The following is a 23,488-nucleotide window of genomic DNA, read 5'->3' as shown; positions in this document are numbered from 1 at the left end:
GCACATAGCCTGTCTTCTCTTGAGGTCTGCCTATGGGAGCCTCTCTCAATAGGCTATGCTCACTGAATCTGTACATAGTCAAAGCTTTCCATAATTTTGGTTCAGTTAACTGTGTACTCTCTGTTTATTGCCAAATAGTGTGTCAAAACCGTCACTGTATATTTTCATCCCCTGCCGATAGTTCTTCCCCATAGCATGGTTCTTGTAATGCTTCTGACTGAGTAATGTGATATGGAGACACAGATTATGCTTTTACGAGTGAACTGCATATCTGGCCAAGCATATTGTAATAACATTGACTGTATTAATAATATAATTATAAAATGGTCATTTAGAATTAAAGCTAGTTTCTAGAGAAACTTCAGCTAACCAATGTACGTAAGTATGCCAGAGTGATTGATATCAATATCTCAGGTACCACTAATGGGCCATTGAGCAGGGCACTTCATCTTCTCCAGGGGGCGCTTCTCTTCAGTTTACCGTGTGCTACTCCCAGCCTGGCCTGTGTTTATTTATAATAGATAACTCAAATATATATTCTATTCTATGGTGGTTTACGTTTGGATTTTCAGCATATATTTATAAACAGTTCCCTCAAAGTGCTACTTTGATTTCAAACACAATGGATTGGTTAGTTTATTCACTATATTAAAACTTCCCGTTTTCTGATAGCCAAACAGTCTAATTTTAGGGCGTTAAGTATTTTAATTGAAGTTTAAAAACCTCAGATATGTCCCTCTCAAGCAACTGGGAACTGTGATATTTAGACAGAAATGCAAATGTTCTCTGTTTTACACATGCCTGCGCATCTATTTTTGCAGAACGGATATTAATTAATTTTGACTTCCGGTTTCAGTCTTATTGAACCACCAAAATGGCGAAGATCGCCAAAACACACGAAGGTAAGATTATTTATTTACAAAGTGTTTTAAATGAATATTATAACCTAATTTTACTTACGTCAGTTTCATAGTAAATATACGACAAAAATGCATCTGTTGTTTATAAGTCAGCTAACGTTATATGTTTTAGCTCTATTTTCATTCGTGACATGATGTTGACAATCTAAACGCAACGAGGCCGGGCGCGTAATAGATAATGGCGTCCCGCTAACTACTAAGCTAGCTAACCTAGATAATACAGAATTTCAATAAACATGATTGCCTTCAAAAAAAAATCTCTCTCTCTCTCTCTCTCTCTATATATATATATATATATATATATATATATTAGTGTGCTCTTGATACTATTTATGGGATGTTTGTGTAGATGTAGACATGCGTAACTTGCTATGATATTGATATGGCTAGATATATTTACACACTGGTGTTGTAAAAGCTACCTAGTTAAGATGGCGTTGAAGGTAATGCTAAGTAACTACATAACGTAACTGAATAACCCTGCCGGATATTCTGTAAGTTCCTAGCTATGATAGTCAAAGCTAACTATGTGGTTTATCTAGTCGTTGGCAAGCTAAAATTGAAACTAATTTAGCAGGTCCTACTTTGTCAACACAGCGCACGATTTGAGCATGGGTAGTCAAGCGTAATAATTAGTTGCAATGGCATCTATTTTAGTTAATGTATAACCTGTCACTGCTGCTTATTTATTTACATTTATGTAAAATCGCATTTGATTTGGTAATATGCTTGACATCATTGGTGATGTTTTTGCACATAGTTTTCAACATGCCCAGATGGTCAATGACTGTTGTTCTTCCCCCCTGCCCCCCAGACATCGAGGCCCAGATCCTGGAGATCCAGGGCATGAAAGCTGCCCTGGTGGAGGAGGGAGCAGATCAGGGTGTGGGCCTGGACTCCACTGGATACTACGACCAGGAGATCTACGGTGGCAGCGACAGCCGCTTCGCTGGATATGTCACCTCCATCGCGGCCAATGAACAGGAGGATGTAAGTCCTGATGTCAAATCCTGTGATGTAATGATGCATGTTTTCTTTGTAACTTGGGAAAAGTGTTGCATGTCATCTGCTATATGCAACACTGACATCCTCTTTCTCTTCCTAGGGGTCAGACATCAGCTATTCCACTGTCTTGTTTTTTTTAATGGAGTTGGCTACACCAATATGTCTTTTTGTCCTCGAGCTGGGAGAGTCTGCCTTAAATGGCTAGGTTTAACCAGACTCTTGTCTCTCTCTTATTTTCAGGATGATGAGGAGGACTCGTCAACGAGTCTACTTGGACAGAAGAAACCGGGATATCACGCTCCAGTGGCTATACTCAATGCAATACCACAGTCAGATGAACAGGTTCGCAACACCATCTTCCTCTCTTCCTGTAGAATTCTACATTGGAGTTCAGAACTGACAGAGTACCTTTTACCAAATCTTACTGCTAATGTTTTGGGTTTGCATAATTATCCTGCTCATATTTTGTCATAGACACCATTTTTATAATGGCTACTTATCAAACTCTGTAATGTTTACCATGATGGCATGTATTATAACATGCTGTGTTGTCTCTCCTCTCAGTACGACCCGTTCGCCGAACACCGGCCCGCTAAGATTGCAGAGCGTGAAGACGAGTACAAGGCCAGACGTCGACAGATGATCATCTCTCCGGAGCGACTTGACCCCTTTGCAGACGGTAAATTTCACCCCTCCATGTTCCCTCCATAGTGTCCTCCCCTGATATATGTTATTTGTTATACTGTAACTGCCATGATCCCATGGATTCCTTTCAAGGGTTCCAACCCACCTCTTGCTGCTTAGCCCTTCGAGCACTTTGCAGCTGCTTGCTCCCCAGACTAAGACCTTCCCTTGGTAATCTTTTCTGGCCCGAGGGTGCCTTTTATCACTCATCATTTTGTCTCAATAATTTGCTTTTGGGGCAAACGGTCTATGAGAATAATTGTAAACATCTCAGAACTAAGTTGTGCGAAATAGAACTTCTGCCAGTAAGGTGGTCCATACGTTTTAGGGAGAGGTGGTTAGGTGTTGTCTTGGTTACAGACTATTATACCTAATACTACATGGGTGGCAGGTCGGCTGTGAGTGTCTCGAAGGGTTAACAGACCCATGTGGCTATCTATATCATGAACGGTTTAATTTAAAGGTATTGGGTAATGTGAGTAGCAAAATGTTTTTAATTGTTTGTGATTTGATGCTTATCCTTGGGGTAATTCACCTGCTCATACAATGTGCTGCACCCTGCTGTGCCCAGTAAGCGGTAACGCAATGACCCCATTACCGCACACACAAACCACCCCATCACGAGGCAGTCAGAAGCCAGAAATGTGCTGGCTGTCTGAAGCTTGGCTCCCAGTCAAGGAATGCCCCCAGATTGCCGACCCACCTGGGTACAGATCTGAAGCTTTAAAGTATTCCTGTGTAAAACAAGAACACTCGTAATAAGCAATGCTATTTTACCACCCCTTTCTTCCAAGTGGCCCTTCCTTCACTTCACTATAGTATCATTGTACAGGCTTATAGTCAGTTACCACCACTGCAGGCTTGTCAGACTTCTAGGGGCTAGGGAAGTTCCATTAGAAGAGATGAGGACATAGTCAATTATGAGACTTACACACACAAACTATAGTGCAGTTGTCATCAACTCTAGTGAGTTATGGTCTCAGATTTCAAGCCCATTTGAAATGGTATTTAGTCCAAATCTGGTCAGGGATCTTAACTTGGGCTCCAGGGGTCTAAGTAATACAGTGAATTACAGTGACGGTATAATCCTTGGCCAAAGGGCTTTGTCTCCAGTATTGTCCTGTCCCTTACCTCTCACAGGGCAAGGAGCCGTCACTTACATATATATTCACATTTCTCAAAGCCTAAACCTGGCTACAACTTGTTTGTCTTGCCAGCTTAAATTTATGTTTGTTCGTTAGAATGAACTGAATAGCCCATCAGTTTAATCAAGGATGGCCTATTTCTCAGACTACAGCTTAACTAGCCATTAAGCATTTGATTAACTAAACACATACCTTGTAGATTAAGTTTACAGTATGTTTATTTACATGTTGCAACAATTTATTTGTAATGCAACAATTTGCCTGTAGGGTCTGAGATTTAATTGGCCCTAGTGCCTCAATGTAGTCTGGGGGTAGGGCTGTATCAAACCTGCATGTAGACAGCTCTGTCATATACAAATATGTTGTGGAAATATATTTCTATTTCACATCTTTGTAAAATAGAAACATATCAAGAAATKTGTGTGCCGCAATTCCACAGGCCCATACTAACTGTCCTTAATTTCTCTCCTACAGCAGTACTGCTTTCCAGTCCCTGTAACTGCAGTCTCTTAAGGGTGCAGCAACTCATCCTGTGTAGGTTATGGTGAACAGACAGAAGTGTGCGCTTGTCAGTTTTGTCAGGGTCCACTGGCTGGTTGTCTGTCTGGGTGGGGGAAAAGCAGCTATACCTCAACAAACCTCTACCCCAACAACCTTTTATTTGTCTTCTCCAAAAGACTTATTTTTATAGAATTAAATTGAAACCTCTGCCATTTTTGGTGGTCTTTGCTTTAGATTTATCTGTGAATTCATAATATAATATATATTTTTAAAACATTTTTCTAAAAGGAAGTCAAGATCTACATTTAGGAAGTTGGAATAGCAGTGGACTCAAGGTCAAACTAGCAACGGTTCAGTAGCATGTGGCCTGTTCCCCTGAAACTAAGGTATTGATCGTACGGATCTAAAAGTTGCCTCCACTGCCCCTCAGGTATACGTGTAACTACATATATATATAGATATACTCTCCCTGCCCTGGGTTACATAAAGTAGCTACACATTTATCTCACAGAACATTCCTAGATTTGGTTAAAAAAAATCTTGACTTCATTTTCTTAAAATGCTATCAGTAATTCGCACTCTGGGGAATATTTAAATTATTTTAATTTTGAAGTTTGAGCCCCAGGAGGATTTTTCTTTGTGACGTAAAAAAACAAATCACAGGTGGTATGCTTATGTGTGTGAGGTCCAACCTTTTCCAAAGTGTTATAATGGTAAAGAGACATTTTCAGGCTTCTTTTCTGCCGGTTGAAGTCTGACTGCAGAAGGACCCTTGGCACTGAAAGTGTACGTATTCTGGAGAGCACAGCCCAGGACCCCTGCATCAGTGATGGCTTTATCCTCTCCTGTTATCTCCTTAAAAGAAAGACAAAACAACCTCCGCTGTTTCTCAATGTATCTGCCTGTTTTTTTTTTTTAGACAGCTATGTTTGTATGTAAGGCAAGCAAGAGAGGACTGTCTGTATGTTGTGTATCTAGGGTTATCTTGTTGTGATTCAGCTTAAGGAACTAAACCAGTAAATGTTTCCTAAAGAAAAAGTGAGGGCCTAGCTGAGCTGGCTGTGTTGTTGTGCTTGCTGTGTGTGTTATGAAGCCGGGTCCTGGGGGCGTGTTCTAATCGGCTGCCCTGTGTCTTGTTGGTGCTCTTTCGCGCAGGGGGCAAAACGCCGGACCCCAAGCTGCAGTCCAGGTCATACATGGACGTCATGAAGGAGCAGCACCTGACCAAAGAGGAGGTAAGCCCGACCACATAAAACCCCCTTTGTGGTCCTCGAGTTCCCCCGACAGTACACATTTTTATTGTAACCCTGGATAAGCACACCTGATTCAACTTGTCAACTAATCATCAAGCCCTCAATGAGCTGAAGGAGGTGTGTTTGTCTGGGGCTACAATGAAAATGTGTTCTGGTGGGGGTACTGGAGGACCAGGGTTGGTAAACACTACTTTAGACCAAGGGCATGGCTTTGTCTTGAGGTTATGTTTCTGAGTGCTGTGTGTCTATAAAGGATATAATTAGACAATGAGGCCCGAGTGGGTGTGGTATATGGCCAATATACCATGGCTAATAGCTGTTCTTATGCACCACGCAACACTGAGTTCCTGGATACAGCCCTTAGCCGTGGTATATTGGCCATATCCCACAAACCCCTGAGGTGCCTTATTGCTTTTATAAACTGGTTACTAATGTAATTAGAAAAGTAATAGTAATGTTTTGTCATACCTGTGGAATACAGTCTGATATACCATAGCTTTCAAACAATCAGTCTTCAGGGCTCCAACCACCCAGTTTATAATAAATACACCCACACAATGAAATTGTATTGTTCAGTGTGGTGTATCGTTGCCTACAATAGATATAAGTCCTACAAATCCCACAGGAAACTTTCCCCTGTTGTGTTTATCCTTTGGTTGGTGTTCTCACGGTCTCCCTCCATGCAGAAAGAGATCCGTCAGCAGATGGCAGAGAAGGCCAAAACAGGAGACCTGAAGGCTGTCAACGGCTCTGCTGCCTCCCAGGCTGCTGCTGCTGCCGCCGCCGCAAAGCGAAAACGCCGCTGGGACCAGACGGCCGAGAAACAGGACCAATCAGGAACCCCCAGCAACGCCGGCACACCTAAGAAGATGTCCAGCTGGGACCAGGCCGATCAGGCTGCTGAGGTAAAACTTATTATCTCAGTTCATCAGATCCAGTTTGTATGCTTACAATTATTATTTTTTGGTCTGGTGTTCGATCAGCAAATGATATAGAAGTGTTTTTGGGGCAGTTTATTTGCCTTGACTTAAAATGTGCCTTTTAAGATCCTAGTGGAACAAAGTAACTCAACCGTGCTTCTCCAGTTTACATTTCTGTACTGTTGGAACTCACTGAGCCCTTTATTCCTGGACACCCCCCACCACACATACAGCAGACCCCAGGACACACACCTGGCCACACCCCCTCCAACAGCCGCTGGGACGAGACCCCAGGAAGGAACAAGGGCAGTGAGACCCCAGGGGCCACCCCCAGCTCCCGAATGTGGGACCCCACCCCTAGCCACACCCCAGCTGGAGCAGCTACACCAGGCAGAGGGGACACACCGGGACACACCACCCCCGGACATGGGGGAGCCACAGGCAGCGTGCGCAAAAACCGTTGGGACGAGACCCCCAAGACTGAGAGGGAGACCCCTGGTCATGGTAGTGGTTGGGCCGAGACTCCCCGTACAGACAGAGGAGACGAGTCAGTGGGAGAGACCCCCACCCCCGGGGCCAGTAAAAGGAAGTCCCGTTGGGACGAGACCCCCGCCAGCCAGATGGGCTCTTCCACCCCACTGATGACCCCTGGGAAAACTCCCATCGGAACCCCTGCCATGAATATGGCCACTCCTTCTCCAGGTACTGTTAATCACCTAGCCTTCCTGCCAGGCCTTTGAAACCCATTTTAAATTCCTTAGAGGTAGAATTTCATTTAACACTGATAACTGTTGGTGAATTGATATTATGTACCTGTTGTTAATTTACTAGTAGTATGAAGTAGTAGGAATAGAAGTAGTAGAATGTTCCACTAAGTCATGATACTGGGTTATTGAGGCATGTTTACATTATGCATGCGTTTCCTATCCTGTCAGGTCACCTGATGAGCATGACCCCAGAGCAGCTGCAGGCKTGGCGTTGGGAGAGGGAGATAGACGAGAGGAACCGACCTCTCACAGACGATGAGCTGGATGCCATGTTCCCAGAAGGATACAAGGTACACACACACACCCACTCCCCAGCACATTGGAGAAATAGAGCTCAACCGTCACTTGTCACATCAAATGCAGTATCTGTATTAAGTGATTGAATGGTCTTCGGTGATGATACAATGACGAGTCGGAACGGGACACATTCTGTCTCTAGGGTCACTGGGCCAGGGTCACGTTCTGTGTCTCTGGGTTGGGATCCCCACAGCAGCGTGTCTCTTCAGTTGAAGACATCGAGGCATTTGTCTGAGAAGGGCTCAATTCCAGTACAGGGAAAGAGTGAATGGAACTGAAGTAAATAAAGTGAATCACTAAAGTATGATAAATGAACAGTACTAACGTTTCATCCCCCACCTCCCTCCACAGGTCCTTCCCCCACCAGCAGGCTATGTGCCCATCCGTACCCCGGCCCGGAAGCTGTCTGCCACCCCCACCCCCATGGGGGGCATGACGGGCTTCCARATGCAGCAGGAGGACCGCTCCATGAAGCAGATCAACGACCAGCCCAGTGGGAACCTGCCCTTCCTKAAACCAGARGACATRCAGTACTTTGARAAACTGCTGGTTGAGGTYGATGAGTCCACTCTGAGCCCAGAGGAACAGAAGGAGCGTAAGATCATGAAACTGCTGCTGAAGATCAAGAACGGAACACCTCCCATGAGAAAGGTGAGACCAGATGCCAACTGTCCTCATAGTCTTGACCACAGAATTTAATGGAACATTTCCCTGACCAAGATGGCTGCCATTATCAGCACAATCTGATTTATGAAGGTTTGACATAGGCCTATCTAGTGTTACTTTTCATCTCTATAGACTTAGCGCCATCTTCCTTTTTGTGTATAACTCTCCCCACTGAAAAGTCAACCGTCCAGTCTAACCCCCTTGCGTCTCTCCTCAGGCTGCCCTGCGTCAGATCACAGACAAGGCGAGGGAGTTTGGAGCAGGGCCCCTGTTCAACCAGATCCTGCCCCTGCTCATGTCTCCTACTCTGGAGGACCAGGAGCGCCACCTGCTGGTCAAGGTCATCGACCGCATCCTCTACAAGCTGGACGATCTCGTCCGCCCATATGTACACAAGGTGGGTCGTTGTGTGTGAGAGCGAGGGACTCACTGACTCGGTTTACATTATGTCTCCTGTGCCGAGATTGGCCCTCACTAATTGACTCTCTGTTCCCAGATCCTGGTGGTGATTGAGCCGCTGCTGATTGATGAAGATTACTACGCCAGAGTGGAAGGCAGAGAGATCATCTCTAATTTGGCCAAGGTGAGCCCCACTTCCAGCCCTATAATGTACTCACACACCCACCACAGTTGGGTCGTATGCCTGTTGGACCGGTCCTTGGTCAGATCAGGGCTGGTACTTCGGTAGATGAAAAAACAGCAGTAGAACTAGCCGGTCTGACATCCAGTTAATTTCTGTTCTCACCTTGTACCCGTTGGTTACATTCCTAAAGCAAATAGCTACTACAATTTGACCTGAAATCACATTAGAAAATGATACTTAGGATGTCTATGCAAGCAGTATCATAAACACCTATTAATCTTAGTTGATCTCTTACCCTCCCTTCCTCCCTCCCCCTCTAGGCTGCCGGCCTGGCCACTATGATCTCCACTATGAGACCTGATATTGACAACATGGATGAATACGTCAGAAATACAACAGCAAGAGCTTTTGCTGTCGTAGCGTCCGCTCTGGGTATCCCCTCCCTCTTGCCTTTCCTCAAAGCTGTGTGTAAGAGCAAGAAGTCTTGGCAGGCCCGCCACACGGGCATTAAGATTGTCCAGCAGATCGCCATCCTCATGGGCTGTGCCATCCTGCCCCATCTGAGGAGTCTGGTGGAGATCATCGAGCATGGTGAGGGGAGGGGCCACTGCCTGAGGATGCTGTTGGACCTGAGGGGGTAGATTAGTTTTCTAGTTATAGTACATTAGTTATATTTAGGAGTGACTAGTATATTTGAATCAAGTAGTTTAGTTTTCTAGTAATAGTACATTAGTTATATTTAGGAGTGACTACTATATTTGACTCAAGTAGTTTAGTTTTCTAGTATCTAGGGTGCGAGGGTTGACATTTCAAGTTTTTTTTAAAGTGCATTGTTGGTCACAATACACTTTACAAAGAAGGATAACATGGCCAAAATACACTTTACAAAGAAGGATAACATGGCCAAAATACACTTTACAAAGAAGGATTACATATATGATGATCTGACCTCCGCCGTGTCTGCCCCCCTCAGGTCTAGTAGATGAGCAGCAGAAGGTGCGGACCATCAGTGCCCTGGCCATCGCCGCCCTGGCTGAGGCTGCCACGCCCTACGGTATCGAGTCCTTTGACTCCGTACTCAAACCCCTGTGGAAGGGTATCCGACAGCACAGAGGAAAGGTGAGGACACATTGCTTTGTCACATGCCTGCGAATCATTCTCGCCTGTTGGACCGGTCCGTGGTCAGATCAGAGCTAGTACTTCACTAGATGGACGCCAACATGAGAACTGGCAGATCTGACATCCAGTTCACCTCTGTTCTCACCCTGCACCTGTTGGTTACATTCCTAAAACAGTTAACAGGTTAATACAAACAAGGTTACATGACATCACAATACAACTTCATTTCAGGACCTTGCCTGTATAGATACCAGTGTTTCCCCTATATTAATTCAATAGTGGCCGCCACCCCACAAAATATGATGTGCATTATAATACAAAGAAAATATGATGTACATAACAATAATTATAGAAGCAAAAAAGTTTGGGACACTTAAGCGTTTTTAGTGTGAACTTAAACGTTATGTTTGAGTCACTCAGATGGCATAAGAACACGGCATAAGCCATGGCAAAAGGTGTAGAATTGCAGCAATCTATCTTTAAAACAGCAAAATTGTCTGGATACAGTAACTGAGTTAACTCTTACCTCTCCCCTCTGGGTTCCAGGGTCTGGCTGCGTTCCTGAAGGCCATTGGCTACCTGATCCCTCTGATGGATGCTGAGTATGCTAACTACTACACCAGAGAGGTCATGCTGATCCTCATCAGAGAGTTCCAGTCCCCTGACGAGGAGATGAAGAAGATCGTGCTCAAGGTGAGGGAGGCTGCGCGCGTGTGTGTGTGTGTGTGCTCGTCTCATTCTCGCTTGTTCCACCTATCAGATCAGAGCTAGTACTTCGCTAGATGGACACTAACATGAGAACTGGCAGATCTGACATCCAGTTCACTTCTGTTCTCACCCTGCACCTGTTGGTTACATTTCCAGAACGAAAATAAGTTACACATGCTACGTATTACACTTCAAACTGAATTGGTGTATGTGTGGCCTGTTTCTAACCCCTGTTCCCCCTCTCTTCCAGGTGGTGAAACAGTGTTGTGGTACTGACGGTGTGGAGGCCAACTACATCAAGACAGAGATCCTGCCTCCCTTCTTCAAGCACTTCTGGCAGCACAGGATGGCCCTGGACAGACGCAACTACAGACAGGTAGGTACAGACACAGCTCAAACACGAACGACTCCATGCATATCCCTTATGCTGACTGGCTTGATTACAGATCTAAACTAAATGTTTAACTAATCATAAATCAGTTGTAGTCAATTTTATGACAATAAAATATATATTTTAGCCTCAATGGGATAAACTGGTAAAATACAAAGAAATACAACAACTGGCTAACATTAAAATCCGGTCATAGTTCATTTATGACTGGTGTTTTTGGGGTCTGTGAGCTAACCTCTTCCCTGTGTCTGCCCATCTTCTAGCTGGTGGACACCACAGTGGAGCTGGCCAATAAGGTGGGAGCAGCAGAGATCATCTCTCGTATAGTAGATGACCTGAAGGACGAGGCAGAGCAGTACAGGAAGATGGTGATGGAGACCATAGAGAAGATCATGGGGAACCTGGGAGCTGCTGACATCGACCACAAGCTGGAGGAGCAGCTGATCGACGGCATCCTGTACGCCTTCCAGGAACAGACCACGGAGGTGAGACCCAGGGGGGGGGGCCCGGGGCACGTTCAGCAAGGAACAATGTTGTGGAACGTTCAGATAGAAATGGATTATGTAGAACAATCATGCCTCTCTGACATGTAGAATAAGGAATCAGGTCGGCTCCTGACCTTTCTATCTGAAACGTTTCAGGGTTTCCCAAAAGCAATGGAACTTAGGCTTTCCAGTGTTTTACCGATGCGTCTTTCTTACAATGGTCTAAGGTGTAACATTCATTTCTCTAAACACCTTACAGAGAACAGTCGTATGTGTCGATATTGATAAGATTGGAAGAAAGGCATTGCTGTTCTCGGATCAGCTTTCTCAGTTAAAATCTTACCGTAACATTTATAATTATGTCAATACTGACATTGGATCAGCTCCTAAAGAGATATTACCATCTACGGCTGCAAATACTGAGGCGGCTTATTATAATGCTTACCCAATAAAAATTGGCACAAATTACTAACAATAGTCTAGAAGTAACAAAATAGAACTCGATTGAAAATGAACTGTATTTCAATGTGATTGACATAGAGCTATAGCCTACTATTTATATTTTTAAAGCATTTTTTTTTTTAAAGATCACGTCACTTGTTTGTATCAATTGTCAAGACATTGCCAACTTTGTTTTTGTAGTCAACTTTGTTCTGAAGTTAACAGTGGTCACAGAGACAGATAAACCATGTGATTCTATGTTTAGAGGAGGTCTTCTGTGTATAAAGGGCCAAAGGTATCTAACGACGCACTTAGCTGTTCTACGAATGGTCTGAGGCAGGCGTTAGATTACGAGCGTTTTCAAGTGCAATGTTAATAACGATGGTTTTGTGAAACAGCTCGGTGATTTAACGATGCTCCTACGATGGTTCTAATGATGAACCTAGCCTTAAGATGCTTTTGGGAAACCGGGCCCAGAACGTTTGCCTACTGAACCTGGCTCGGGGTATAACATTGGGAAAAGCCTGTGCTGAAACAAGCTTATCCCTGTCTGAACAGCAGTGTGGATTTATGGTAATCTGAGGCTTGACTGGAGATTCATTTTGATTTGTGTGTGTAACTGCTGTTGTCTGAAATGGCACCCGATTCCCTTTAAACCAGAGCCCTTTGGGCCTTGGTCAAAAGTAGTGCACTCTATATGGTGCCATTTTGGACATAGACACGCTCAGTCCGTCATTAGCCTACCTGTGTAGAACATGACTGACTGTAGGACTTGACCTCTGACCCCTGTAGGACTCTGTGATGCTGAACGGGTTTGGCACGGTGGTGAATGCCCTGGGGAAGAGGGTGAAGCCCTACCTGCCTCAGATCTGTGGTACAGTGCTGTGGCGTCTCAACAACAAGTCCGCCAAGGTCCGCCAGCAGGCTGCTGACCTCATTTCCCGCACCGCCGTGGTCATGAAGACCTGCCAGGAGGTTAGTCTTCCCAACCACTCACACGCACATGCACACGCCAACACACACACTCGTATTGCACACACGCACATATATACATATATACAGTCTCTCTCACACGTATGTATGTATGTATGTATATATATATATATATATACACACACACACTGCAATGATTTCACCTTCACTGACGGAGTTCTTCTTTCATTTCTAAACCTCCCTCTCTCTCTCTCTTCCACAGGAGAGCTGATTCCCTTTCTAAACCCCTCTCTCTCCACAGGAGAAGCTGATTCCCTTTCTAAAACCCTCTCTCTCTCTCTCCACAGGAAAAGCTGATTCCCTTTCTAAACCCTCTCTCTCTCCACAGGAGAAGCTAGTCCCTTTCTAAACCCCTCTCTCTCTCTCCACAGGAGAAGCTGATTCCCTTCTAAACCCTCTCTCTCTCTCCACAGGAGAAGCTGATTCCCTTTCTAAACCCTCTCTCTCTCTCCACAGGAGAAGCTGATTCCCTTTCTAAACCCCTCTCTCCTCTCCACAGGAGAAGCTGATTCCCTTTCTAAACCCCTCTCTCTCTCTCCACAGGAGAAGCTGATCCCTTTCTAAACCCTCTCTCTCTCTCACAGGAGAAGCTGATTCCCTTTCTAAACCCTCTCTCTCTCTCCACAGGAGAAGCTGATTCCCTCTCTCTCTCTCTTTCCACGGAGAAGCTGATTCCCTTCTCTCTCTCTCTTTCCACAGAGAGCTGATTCCCTCTCTCTCTCCTCCACAGGAGAAGCTATTCCCTTTCTCTCTCTCCTCCACAGAGAAGGTGATTCCCTTTCTAAACCCCTCTCTCTCTCTCTCTCTTCCACAGGAGAAGCTGATTCCTTTCTCTCTCCTCCACAGGAGAAGCTGATTCCCTTCTCTCTCTCCTCCACAGGAGAAGCTGATCCCTTTCTCTCTCTCCCTCCACAGGAGAAGCTGATTCCCTTTCTCTCTCTCTCCTCCACAGGAGAAGCTGATTCCCTTTCTCTCTCTCTCCTCCACAGGAAAGCTGATTCACCTCTCTCTCTCCTCCACAGGAAGAAGCTGATTCCCTTTCTCTCTCTCCTCACAGGAAGCTGATTCCTTTCTCTTCTTCCCCACGGAGAGCTGATTCCCTTCTCTCTCTCCCTCCAAGGAGAAGCTGATTCCCTTTCTCTCTCTCCTCCACAGGAGAAGCTGATTCCCTTTCTCTCTCTCCTCCACGGGAGAAGCTGATTCACTTTCTCTCTCTCCTCCACGGGAGAAGCTGATTCCCTTTCTAAACCTCTCTCTCTCTCCACAGGAGAAGCTGATGGGTCACCTGGGAGTGGTGTTATATGAGTATCTAGGAGAAGAGTATCCTGAAGTACTGGGAAGTATCCTTGGTGCTCTCAAGGCCATCGTCAATGTCATCGGTATGTAAACGTTACCCCCTCACTACTACGACTCCCTGTCTTCTGACCAATAGCATGTTGACACTAAGGTTGATGACCCTTTGGTGTTCAGTCACATGCCTGCGAATCATTCTCGCCTGTTGGACTGGTCCGTGGTCAGATCAGAGCTAGTACTTCACTAGATGGACGCCAACATGAGAACTGGCAGATCTGACCTCCAGTTTACTTCTGTTCTCACCCTGCACCTGTTGGTTACAAATGAAAAGTAATTTGGGGCGGCAGGTAGCCTAGTGGTTAGAGCGTTGGACTAGTAACCGAAAGGTTGAAAGATCGAATCCCCGAGCTGACAAGGTAAAAGTCTGTCGTTCTGCCCCTGAACAAGGCAGTTAACCCACTGTTCCTAGGCCATCATTGAAAATAAGAATTTGTTCTTAACTGACTTGCCTAGTTAAATAAAGGTAAAATTAAATATAAAAAACATTTGTTTTATTTACCAAAATGCTATCCAATATCTGTCTTGTAGCTCCATACACTCTCAGCCCACTAATTTAGCCCTCTCACTTCCTAAGACGGGCTGAAATCATTTGAGAAAGTGCTCCAGTGGGAAGAGAGATGCCTGTGAATGACTTGTGTTCGTTGAGTTCAGTGAAGAACAAGTATTGGGCTGGTTTAACAGCAGTAATCCTATAAGAGTGGTTATGCTCAAGTTAGGATAGTAGAGGTGTTACCACTTGGTGATATGCTTCCAGAGAGCTGATTGGTTGTCTGTGCTGTCACTCAGGTATGCACAAGATGACTCCACCAATCAAAGACCTGCTACCTCGGCTGACACCCATCTTGAAGAACAGACATGAGAAGGTGCAGGAGAACTGTATTGACCTGGTGGGCAGGATTGCTGACAGGTATGTCTGTAGCAAAGGAATCACACACACATGCAGATATTCACTAGTAAAGTCCAATCTTTGAAAGATTGGACTACATTAGTGTGAATCTATGACTCACACATTCACCAGTACAGTCCAATCTTTTACACACACATTCACTAGTAAATTCCAATATTTGACTTCTAACCATATGTGTAAATATGGTATAATAGTAGATGTTTCATTAACAATGTTGTAACTCCTACCCTGGTCTGTCTGTGTAGGGGTGCTGAGTACGTGTCGGCCAGGGAGTGGATGCGTATCTGCTTTGAGCTGCTGGAGCTCCTCAAGGCCCACAAGAAGGCCATCCGCAGAGCCACCGTCAACACCTTTGGATACATCGCCAAGGCTATCGGGTGAGTCCTCCTGTCTCTGGCTACTGCCCAATACTTCTCAAGAGTTGTTGATCTCCGTTACTGCACATTTATTAGGGTTTCTGAGCGTCCATGAAAAATGTTGTCTCAAAGTTGTATTATAATGATGCTTGGTGATACTTCACCTGTTACTGTCATGGTAACCAGTATATATTTAGCCTATCATTGACCTCTCCACCCCTCCAGACCCCATGACGTGCTGGCCACACTACTCAACAACCTGAAGGTTCAGGAGCGTCAGAACAGAGTGTGTACCACCGTAGCCATCGCCATCGTGGCTGAGACCTGTTCTCCTTTCACCGTGCTCCCCGCCCTCATGAACGAGTACCGCGTGCCTGAGCTCAACGTGCAGAACGGCGTGCTCAAGTCCCTGTCCTTCCTGTTTGAGTACATTGGGGAGATGGGCAAGGACTACATCTATGCTGTCACTCCCCTGCTGGAGGACGCACTGATGGACAGGTGAGAGGACCAAACATTATAACTAACAATCAGTCTGGTGGGCTGACTAAAGTCACAGTAACCCTGTAGTCAATAAACCAAAAACATAACATTTTCCAAGTATTGTAAATGCATCAAGCTACATAGCCACATGATCCTGTCCAAGATCAGTTCTGTCTGTAACAGTTAGGGATCACTTGGTTGAATGTGCTCTAACATGCCTGCAAATCATTGTCGCCTGTTGGACTGGTCCGTGGTCAGATCAGGACTAGTACTTCACAAGATGGACACAGAACTGGCAGATCTGACATCCAGTTCACTTCTGTTCTCACCCTGCACCTGTTGGTTACAAATGAAAAGTAAAGTGTCATTCATTGTGGATTTCCTCCACAGAATTAGAATATATAGTAGACCCCACCTGCTGCTTTGCACCTTTGGACTGGCTCCATGGTAACCCTGTTTTTCTCCTCTTTCTCTTCCTCTTCCTCCTTGCAGAGACCTGGTCCACAGACAGACTGCCAGTGCCGTGGTGCAGCACATGTCCCTGGGCGTCTACGGCTTCGGCTGTGAGGACTCCCTTAACCACTTGTTGAACTACGTGTGGCCCAACGTGTTTGAGACGTCGCCCCATGTAATCCAGGCTGTCATGGGGGCCCTGGAGGGTCTCAGGGTGGCGATCGGCCCCTGCCGCATGCTGCAGTATTGCCTGCAGGTAAACCTGACTGATACTACATCACTCATCTCCTTGCTCTGACAGACAGGGAGCAGATTGACTACTATCTGCTACTAGATGACAAGTATCATTCTAGAATAGTTGAGTGTTGAGAATTAACCTAAAATGTCCAGAAAGATTTAAGATGTAAAAAGTGATATCACTATCAACAGCAACATACCTTTATGAAGTCCGTGAACAAACTGCGGTGGATACACTATATATACAAAAGTATGTGGACACCCATTCAATTGAGTGGATTCAGCTATTTCAGCCGCACCCGTTGCTGACAGGTGTATAAAATTGGGCACACAGCCATGCAATCTCCATAGACAAACATTGGCAGAAGAATGACCTTACTGAAGAGCTCCGTGACCTTCAACGTGCCACCTTTCCAACAAGTCAGTTCGTCAAATTTCTGCCCTGCTAGAGCTTCCCCGGTCCAACTGGAAGTGCTGTTATTGTGAAGTGGAAAGGGTCTAGGAGCAACAACGGCTCAGCCGTGAAGTGGTAGGCGCTTAGGGTGTAAAAATCATCTGTCCTCAGTTGCAACACTCACTACCAAGTTCCAAAGTGCCTCTGGAAGCAACGTCAGCACAATAACTGTTTGTCGGAGATTCATAAAATGGGTTTCCACACCCGAGCTGCCACAACACAAGCCTAAGGTCACCATGTGTAATGCCAAGCGTCGGTTGGAAATGTGTAAAGCTCGCCGCCATTGGACTCTTGAGCAGTGGAAATGTGTTCTCTGCAGTGATGAATCAAGCTTCACCATCTGGGACTAATCTGGGTTTGGCGGATGCCAGGAATATGCTACCTGTCCCATTGCATAGTGCCAACTGTAAAGTTTGGTGGAGGAGGAATGGGGCTGGGGCTGTTTTTCCTGGTTCGGGCCCCTTAGTTCCAGTGATGGGAAATCTTAATGCTACAGCATACAATGACATTCTAGATGATTCTGTGCTTCCAACTTTGTGGCAACAGTTTGCGGAAGGCCCTTTCCTGTTTCAGCATGACAATGCCCCCGTGCACAAAGCCAGGTCCATACAACAATAGTTTGTCGAGATCGGTGTGGAAGGTCTTGACTGGCCTGCACAGAGGCCTGACCTCAACTCCATCGAACACCTTTGGGATGAATTGTAACGCAGACTGCGAGCCAGGCCTAAATGCCAAACATCAGTGCTGACCTCACTAATCCAGTTGCGTAGCAATGTTCCAACATCTGGAAAGCCTTCCCAGAAGAGTGGAGGCTGTTGTAGCAGCAAAGGCGGAAACAACTCCATATTAATGCTCATGATTTTGGAATGAGATGTTTTACGAGCAGGTGTCCACATACTTTTGGTCATGTAGTGTATTTCATAAAAAGCAACACACCTTGTGGGAAGGGGTGGAAAACATGGTTTCCGGGGGTGTTTGGTGGGGGGGCTTGAATGGGAACATGATGGGTGATTGGGGTGGAGGTCTACTTTTTAGTTTTTTCCTGTTTTATAGTGAATATATTATTATTAAACTCTATATATTTCTTACCTACAGGTACATGTTTTATTAACTTAAAAATGTGCAGAGATGATGTACCTGTAACCCCCTCAACAAAAAATGCCTAAACAAATAAGCCATAATGATACTGGCACTGTAAGTGCAGCCGTTGAGTTGGTAATGCTCTCTAACCTTGTCTCCTCTCTCCAGGGTCTCTTCCACCCAGCCAGGAAGGTCCGAGACGTCTACTGGAAGATCTATAACTCGATCTACATCGGTTCCCAGGATGCTCTGATCGCTCACTACCCCCACGTCTACAACGATGAGAAGAACCCTTACCTCCGCTATGAGCTGGAGTACTTCCTGTGATTCTGCTCTCTGTTCACTCTCTCTCTTTCTCCGTTCATGCCCTCTCTCTTTCTATCTCTCTGTTCACGATCTCTTTCTCTCTGTTCACGATCTCTTTCTCTCTGTTCACGCTCTCTTTCTATCTCTCTGTTCACGCTCTCTCTCTTTCTATCTCTCTGTTCACGCTCTCTCTCTTTCTATCTCTCTGTTCACGATTTCTTTCTCTCTGTTCACACTCTTTCTATCTCTCTGTTCACGCTCTCTCTCTTTCTCTCCGTTCACTCGCTCTCTGCTGATCTCTTCCCCTTTCCCTCCTCTCTTTCATCTCCTCTCTCTCTTTTCACTTTTCGTCCTATCTCTCTTGGTGTGTAGATAGGACTTGGTCCATTTTTTTTGTATTATTTAGCCCCTCTGTCTTTGTAGTGGGTGTGTCCAACATAGCCACAGTGTCTGTGGCCCAAGATTCATTTTTAATCAAATAAAAACAGTATATGATTAGGGAGAAAGAAATATAAAACTGAAACATTTCTTAGAGCTTATGTATTGTTTTATTTCTTTTATAATTTCCATAAGGAATGATCGACACATGCAGTACAGTGACGTGCAGGATGTAAGTTAGCCATGTTAACGAATGGAAAAACAAGTCAGTGAGTTTTGAAGTTCTTTAAAATATTGTCATGGTTTCTGTCTACTGTCCTCTGTAACGGCCATTCCTTCTCAATCCTCTGCTCACCAATCAGTGATCACCCCTTTGTTCTTATCAGAATGTTGCTTTATTTGAATAAATAAATGTTTGTGTATAAAATAAATGTCCACATGTGCTTTATTTTGAGTTAGTCAAAAATAAAGCACGAGACATGTATTCTCATAGGAGTGATAATATGCTAGATGGAAAGCAGTCTATGCAAAGTACCAACTTTTTTCCCTATAGCTATAACCTTATGGGTAGAATAACTCGTTGTGGAATATGTGGGAACACACCAGCATTCTCCAGATTCCAGTTCCATACGGATCACCTTCGCCACTTTGTTTAATGTCACAACCTCATGTTCCACAGGCACTAGGTTAAAATGAATGATTGTTTTTACTGCAGTGAAATGTACACAAGCAGGTGTAGAATATCAACCACCCCAAATTACCTATATTTGGGCAGGTAGCCTAGCGGTTAAGAGTGTTGGGACAGTAACCAAAAGGTCGCTGGTTTAGATCACCGAGCCGACTAGGTGAAAAATCGAACTGCCCTTGAGCAAGGCACTGAACCCTAATGTATCCTGTTAGTCGCTCTGGAAAAGTATCTGTCAAATGACTGAAATGTACATTTCATCCAGAAATGCCACTACATTACATTTCAAAGGCTACCGCTTATTCAGAAATGTTAATCAAAGGAAACCTTAAACCCATTTTGTTCCATTATCAGCCCTGCCATCCTGAGACAAACAGTAGACCAAGGAGAAGGAGCGCTCTGGGTAGTTAGCCCTGTGCTGTTGAAATGGAAACGAATGCTTACTGTGCTTTCTTCCATAAAGATGGTTATATGTTGTTTATTGGGCTGACACCATATTATTTATTAGTACTAAAGAATACTTTCAATTGAGAATTTCTATAGAACATGCTTTTTAGTTCAGAACTATGCTTTTTCTGTGTCCATGAAACAGGCCCTATATGTCTGTGGGATACCCTCAGGGTTCACGTCAGAGGAACAACACTCGTATCTAAACTGAAGAGATTTCATAAAATACGCCACTTCGATACAGCTATGACCGGAATTGACTTTTTCGTAGCCGGTTAGGAGAATTAGGTTATGGTTAGGAGAATTAGGTTATGGTTAGGAAAAGAGTTAGGCTTGCGAAAATGCTCTCATAACGTGCTATGAAAAGTCTCATATCTGCATCGAAGTGGCGTGTTTTTAGGGAGATCACGTAAACAGAACTCCCACAGATCTAAAGGTCTGATGTCATTCAATAAGGTGCAAACTTTCCTTCATATACAGGTCAGTGTTACATAGTCAGCAGCATACCACACTGGAAACATTGCTCTGTTTAAGGTGCCGTCTTTCATATGGGACATTAAACAGGTGTCCTGACTCTGTGGTCACTAAAGATCCCATGGCACTTATCGTAAGAGTAGGGGCGTTAACCCCGGTGTCCTGGATAAATTCCCAATCTAGCCTTCATACCATCATGGCCACCTAATCATCCCCAGCTTCCAATTGGCTCATTCATCCCTCCTCTCCCCTGTAACTAGGTCGTTGCTGTGAATGAGAATGTGTTCTCAGTCAACTTACCTGGTAAAATAAGGCTTTAAAAATAGGCTACTCATCACAGGTTGGTGGCACCTTAATTGTGGAGGATGGGCTTGTGGTAATGGCTGGTGTGGAATTGTATCAAAAATGGCAAACCCATGGTTTCCATGTGTTTGATGCCATTCCATTTGCTCCATTCCAGACATTACTTTGAGCCATCCTCCCTTCAAGAGCCTCCACTGCTACTCATAGTTAGGGTTAATGCCAGCGGTGTGAGGTAGGCAACCTAGTCTTGTCCCCGTGCCCTGCCTTCATGCCACTAAAAGCCTGGCAAACATGGCTATAGTCAACCAATTGTAATCACCGAGGATGAGCTCCAACACTTCATGAAGACCATTTCATAGAGTGCGGTCCTTGAACTGGGAGACCAGCGCACAGACACCTGGGTAGTTTTCCATCTAGCCCTGATAAGAGGAACTCAGAGCTCATCACTCACTCACTCACTCACTCACTCACTCACTCACTCACTCACTCACTCACTCACTCACTCACACACACACACACACACACACACACACACACACACACACACACAACACACCACCACACACACACACACACACACACACACACACACACACTGTCCTCAAGGGAGTCAGAATATATCAGAGAGCTGAGCGAGCAATAAGCATGTCTCTCTGCCTGCAAACTGGGTCAAAGGCAGCGCATGCATGGGCCTCTACTGCTCCTATGGCATATAATGTATATGTGTGAGTGGTGGGGGAGGGTTTCCATTGTAGGGAGGTAGTAGGGGGGATGAGAAAGAAGCCCTGGAGCGAGTGTAGTCATACTGTGTTGTTGGCAGCTGGAATCTGGGCTCTTACTAAGTGGGAAGGCTGGGCTGAGCCACTGAGGTGCAGCGTAACTGGCCTTTCAGTCAACCATATGGCTGTGACCTCTGCTTGCCCTTATCAACAGAGACAGGGAGGCAGGCAGACACTAACTCATACAGACAGTAGAATGCAGACAGAAACGGGAATTTAGGGAGAAAAATACACAGAGTACAAAACATTACGGACACCCCCCACTTTTTCCCTTAGAACAGCCTCAATTCGTTGGGGCATGGAGTCTACAAGGTGTCTAAAGCGTTCCACAGGGATGCTGGCCTGCTGGCCCATGTTGACTCCAATGCTTCCCACAGTTGTGTCAAGTTGGCTGGATGTCCTTTGGGTGGTGGACCATTCTTGATACATGCGGGAAACTGTTGAGTGTGAAAAACCCAGCAGTGTTGCAGTTCTTGACACAAACCAGTGCACCTGGCACCTACTACCATACCCTGTTCAAAGGGACTTAAATATTTTGTCTTGCCCAGTCACCCTCTGAATGGCATATATACACAACCCATGTGTCAATTGTCTCAAGGCTTAAAAAGTATTCTTTAACCTGTCTCCTCCCCTTCATATACACTGATTGAAGTGGATTTAACAAGTGACATCAATAAGGGATCATAGTTTTCACCTGGATTCACCTGGTCAGTCTGTCATGGAAAGAGCAGGTGTTCTTAATGTTTCGTTCTTAACTCAGTTTATATTGTATTTACATTATTTATGTGTTACCTTTATCTATAAACATTACCTTTATCTATAAATGTTACCTTTATCTATAAATGTTACCTTTATCTATAAACGTTACCTTTATCTATAAATGTTACCGCAAATGTTTTCTGAAGTATCAGTAATGTGAATGTGAATCTTGCTCTCTTTTCTAGAATGAGATTTGATGTGGCACCATAAATGAGGACGATAGAAGGAAGATTTTGAGTCTTTTCCTCAAGGAAAAAGCCAGCCATTCTGGCTACCATTGCAGAGAGTAGGGTGGGGTGGGAAACTTGTGGGCACTGGGCATGGGTGAGCAACAACATTTAGTTACAACTAGAGTCACGACATTTAGCTAAACTCTATGAAATTAGGAATATGTAAGAAGGAAGAATTTGAATATTTTCCTCAAAAAAGCAAAAGCCAACCATTCTGGCTACCATGATAGGTGGTGGGGACCCTGTGGGCGCTAGTCAGGGATGACTAACGTTTAGTCACGACTTGGCACTTGTGGGTCTTTGCCGGGTCATTTGTCCCCTGAAGGGTAGTGGTTGTTTGGTGTGGGTGGCTATATAGTGGTGGAGACGGGTTGTATAATTTTGTCAACAGGAAATCAGAGATGCAACAATAATGAGACATGCTCCATATAGTTCTGTGCCAAAGTTCCATTCTCCAGTAACCATATGAAGGATTATCTCTAACCACCCAGACCTAGTAAGGCAATGACTGATTCTGATACACATTTCCTGTTTGCTCTCCAAAACACAATAAACTCAGGAATGCATCTTCCTGAACCTGTTGACTGTGCGAAGGGTGGTGTGTGCTGAGAAAGAGAAATAGATGCAACAGTAAACATATCTGTTCATACTGCACACAGAGATGAATGCATAAGGACATAGGGGCATTTCAGATTGATGATAGGAAACGAACCTGTTTGTTACAAATTCATATATCTACAATTCTAGGTAATTCACCTGTAGTGTATCTGTAGGCCACTGAACATTTACCAAAGCAATTTACAAACCCGTCTCTGACTTTACTTCAGATTGTTTTCCCCCCCTATTCTAGCCACAGGGGGGCAGCAGAGGGAGCACTCTACCGAGCGTTGGCGCTGACAATCGGCGATGACTCTCCTCAAATTCTGCAT

General features: G+C 44.8%; 1 protein-coding gene and 1 non-coding gene across 4 annotated transcripts; both read left to right on the top strand.

Moving 5' to 3' along the window:
* Window positions 1-856: 856 nt before the first annotated feature.
* Window positions 857-18,733, top strand: sf3b1 (splicing factor 3b, subunit 1). Of its 3 annotated transcripts, none has more exons than XM_023981719.2 (23): window positions 857-902; window positions 1,735-1,910; window positions 2,166-2,267; window positions 2,490-2,604; window positions 5,411-5,490; window positions 6,195-6,413; window positions 6,665-7,130; window positions 7,364-7,485; window positions 7,844-8,143; window positions 8,376-8,555; window positions 8,655-8,741; window positions 9,062-9,332; window positions 9,715-9,860; window positions 10,407-10,553; window positions 10,819-10,944; window positions 11,223-11,444; window positions 12,678-12,860; window positions 14,146-14,257; window positions 15,018-15,138; window positions 15,384-15,515; window positions 15,720-15,992; window positions 16,467-16,683; window positions 18,367-18,733. In XM_023981719.2, the coding sequence occupies exons 1-23, from the start codon at window positions 875-877 to the stop codon at window positions 18,523-18,525; spliced, it is 3,984 nt and encodes a 1,327-aa protein (XP_023837487.1). In that variant the 5' UTR covers window positions 857-874; the 3' UTR covers window positions 18,526-18,733. The 3 variants fall into 3 exon arrangements, with proteins under 3 accessions (XP_023837487.1, XP_023837486.1, XP_023837488.1); XM_023981718.2 differs by having other exon boundaries at window positions 6,662-7,130; XM_023981720.2 differs by lacking the exons at window positions 857-902; window positions 1,735-1,910; window positions 2,166-2,267; window positions 2,490-2,604 and adding an exon at window positions 4,987-5,041 and having other exon boundaries at window positions 6,662-7,130.
* Window positions 7,584-7,732, top strand: LOC111959977 (small nucleolar RNA SNORD15). The gene has a single exon (XR_002876745.1). It is a non-coding gene; the product is annotated as a small nucleolar RNA SNORD15 (small nucleolar RNA).
* Window positions 18,734-23,488: the final 4,755 nt, after the last annotated feature.

Source organism: Salvelinus sp. IW2-2015, linkage group LG36 (assembly GCF_002910315.2).
Source record: "Salvelinus sp. IW2-2015 linkage group LG36, ASM291031v2, whole genome shotgun sequence".
Classification (NCBI taxonomy): Eukaryota; Metazoa; Chordata; class Actinopteri; order Salmoniformes; family Salmonidae; genus Salvelinus; species Salvelinus sp. IW2-2015.
Note: the sequence above shows the minus strand (reverse complement) of the source record. Positions and strands in the feature narration are given on the sequence as shown.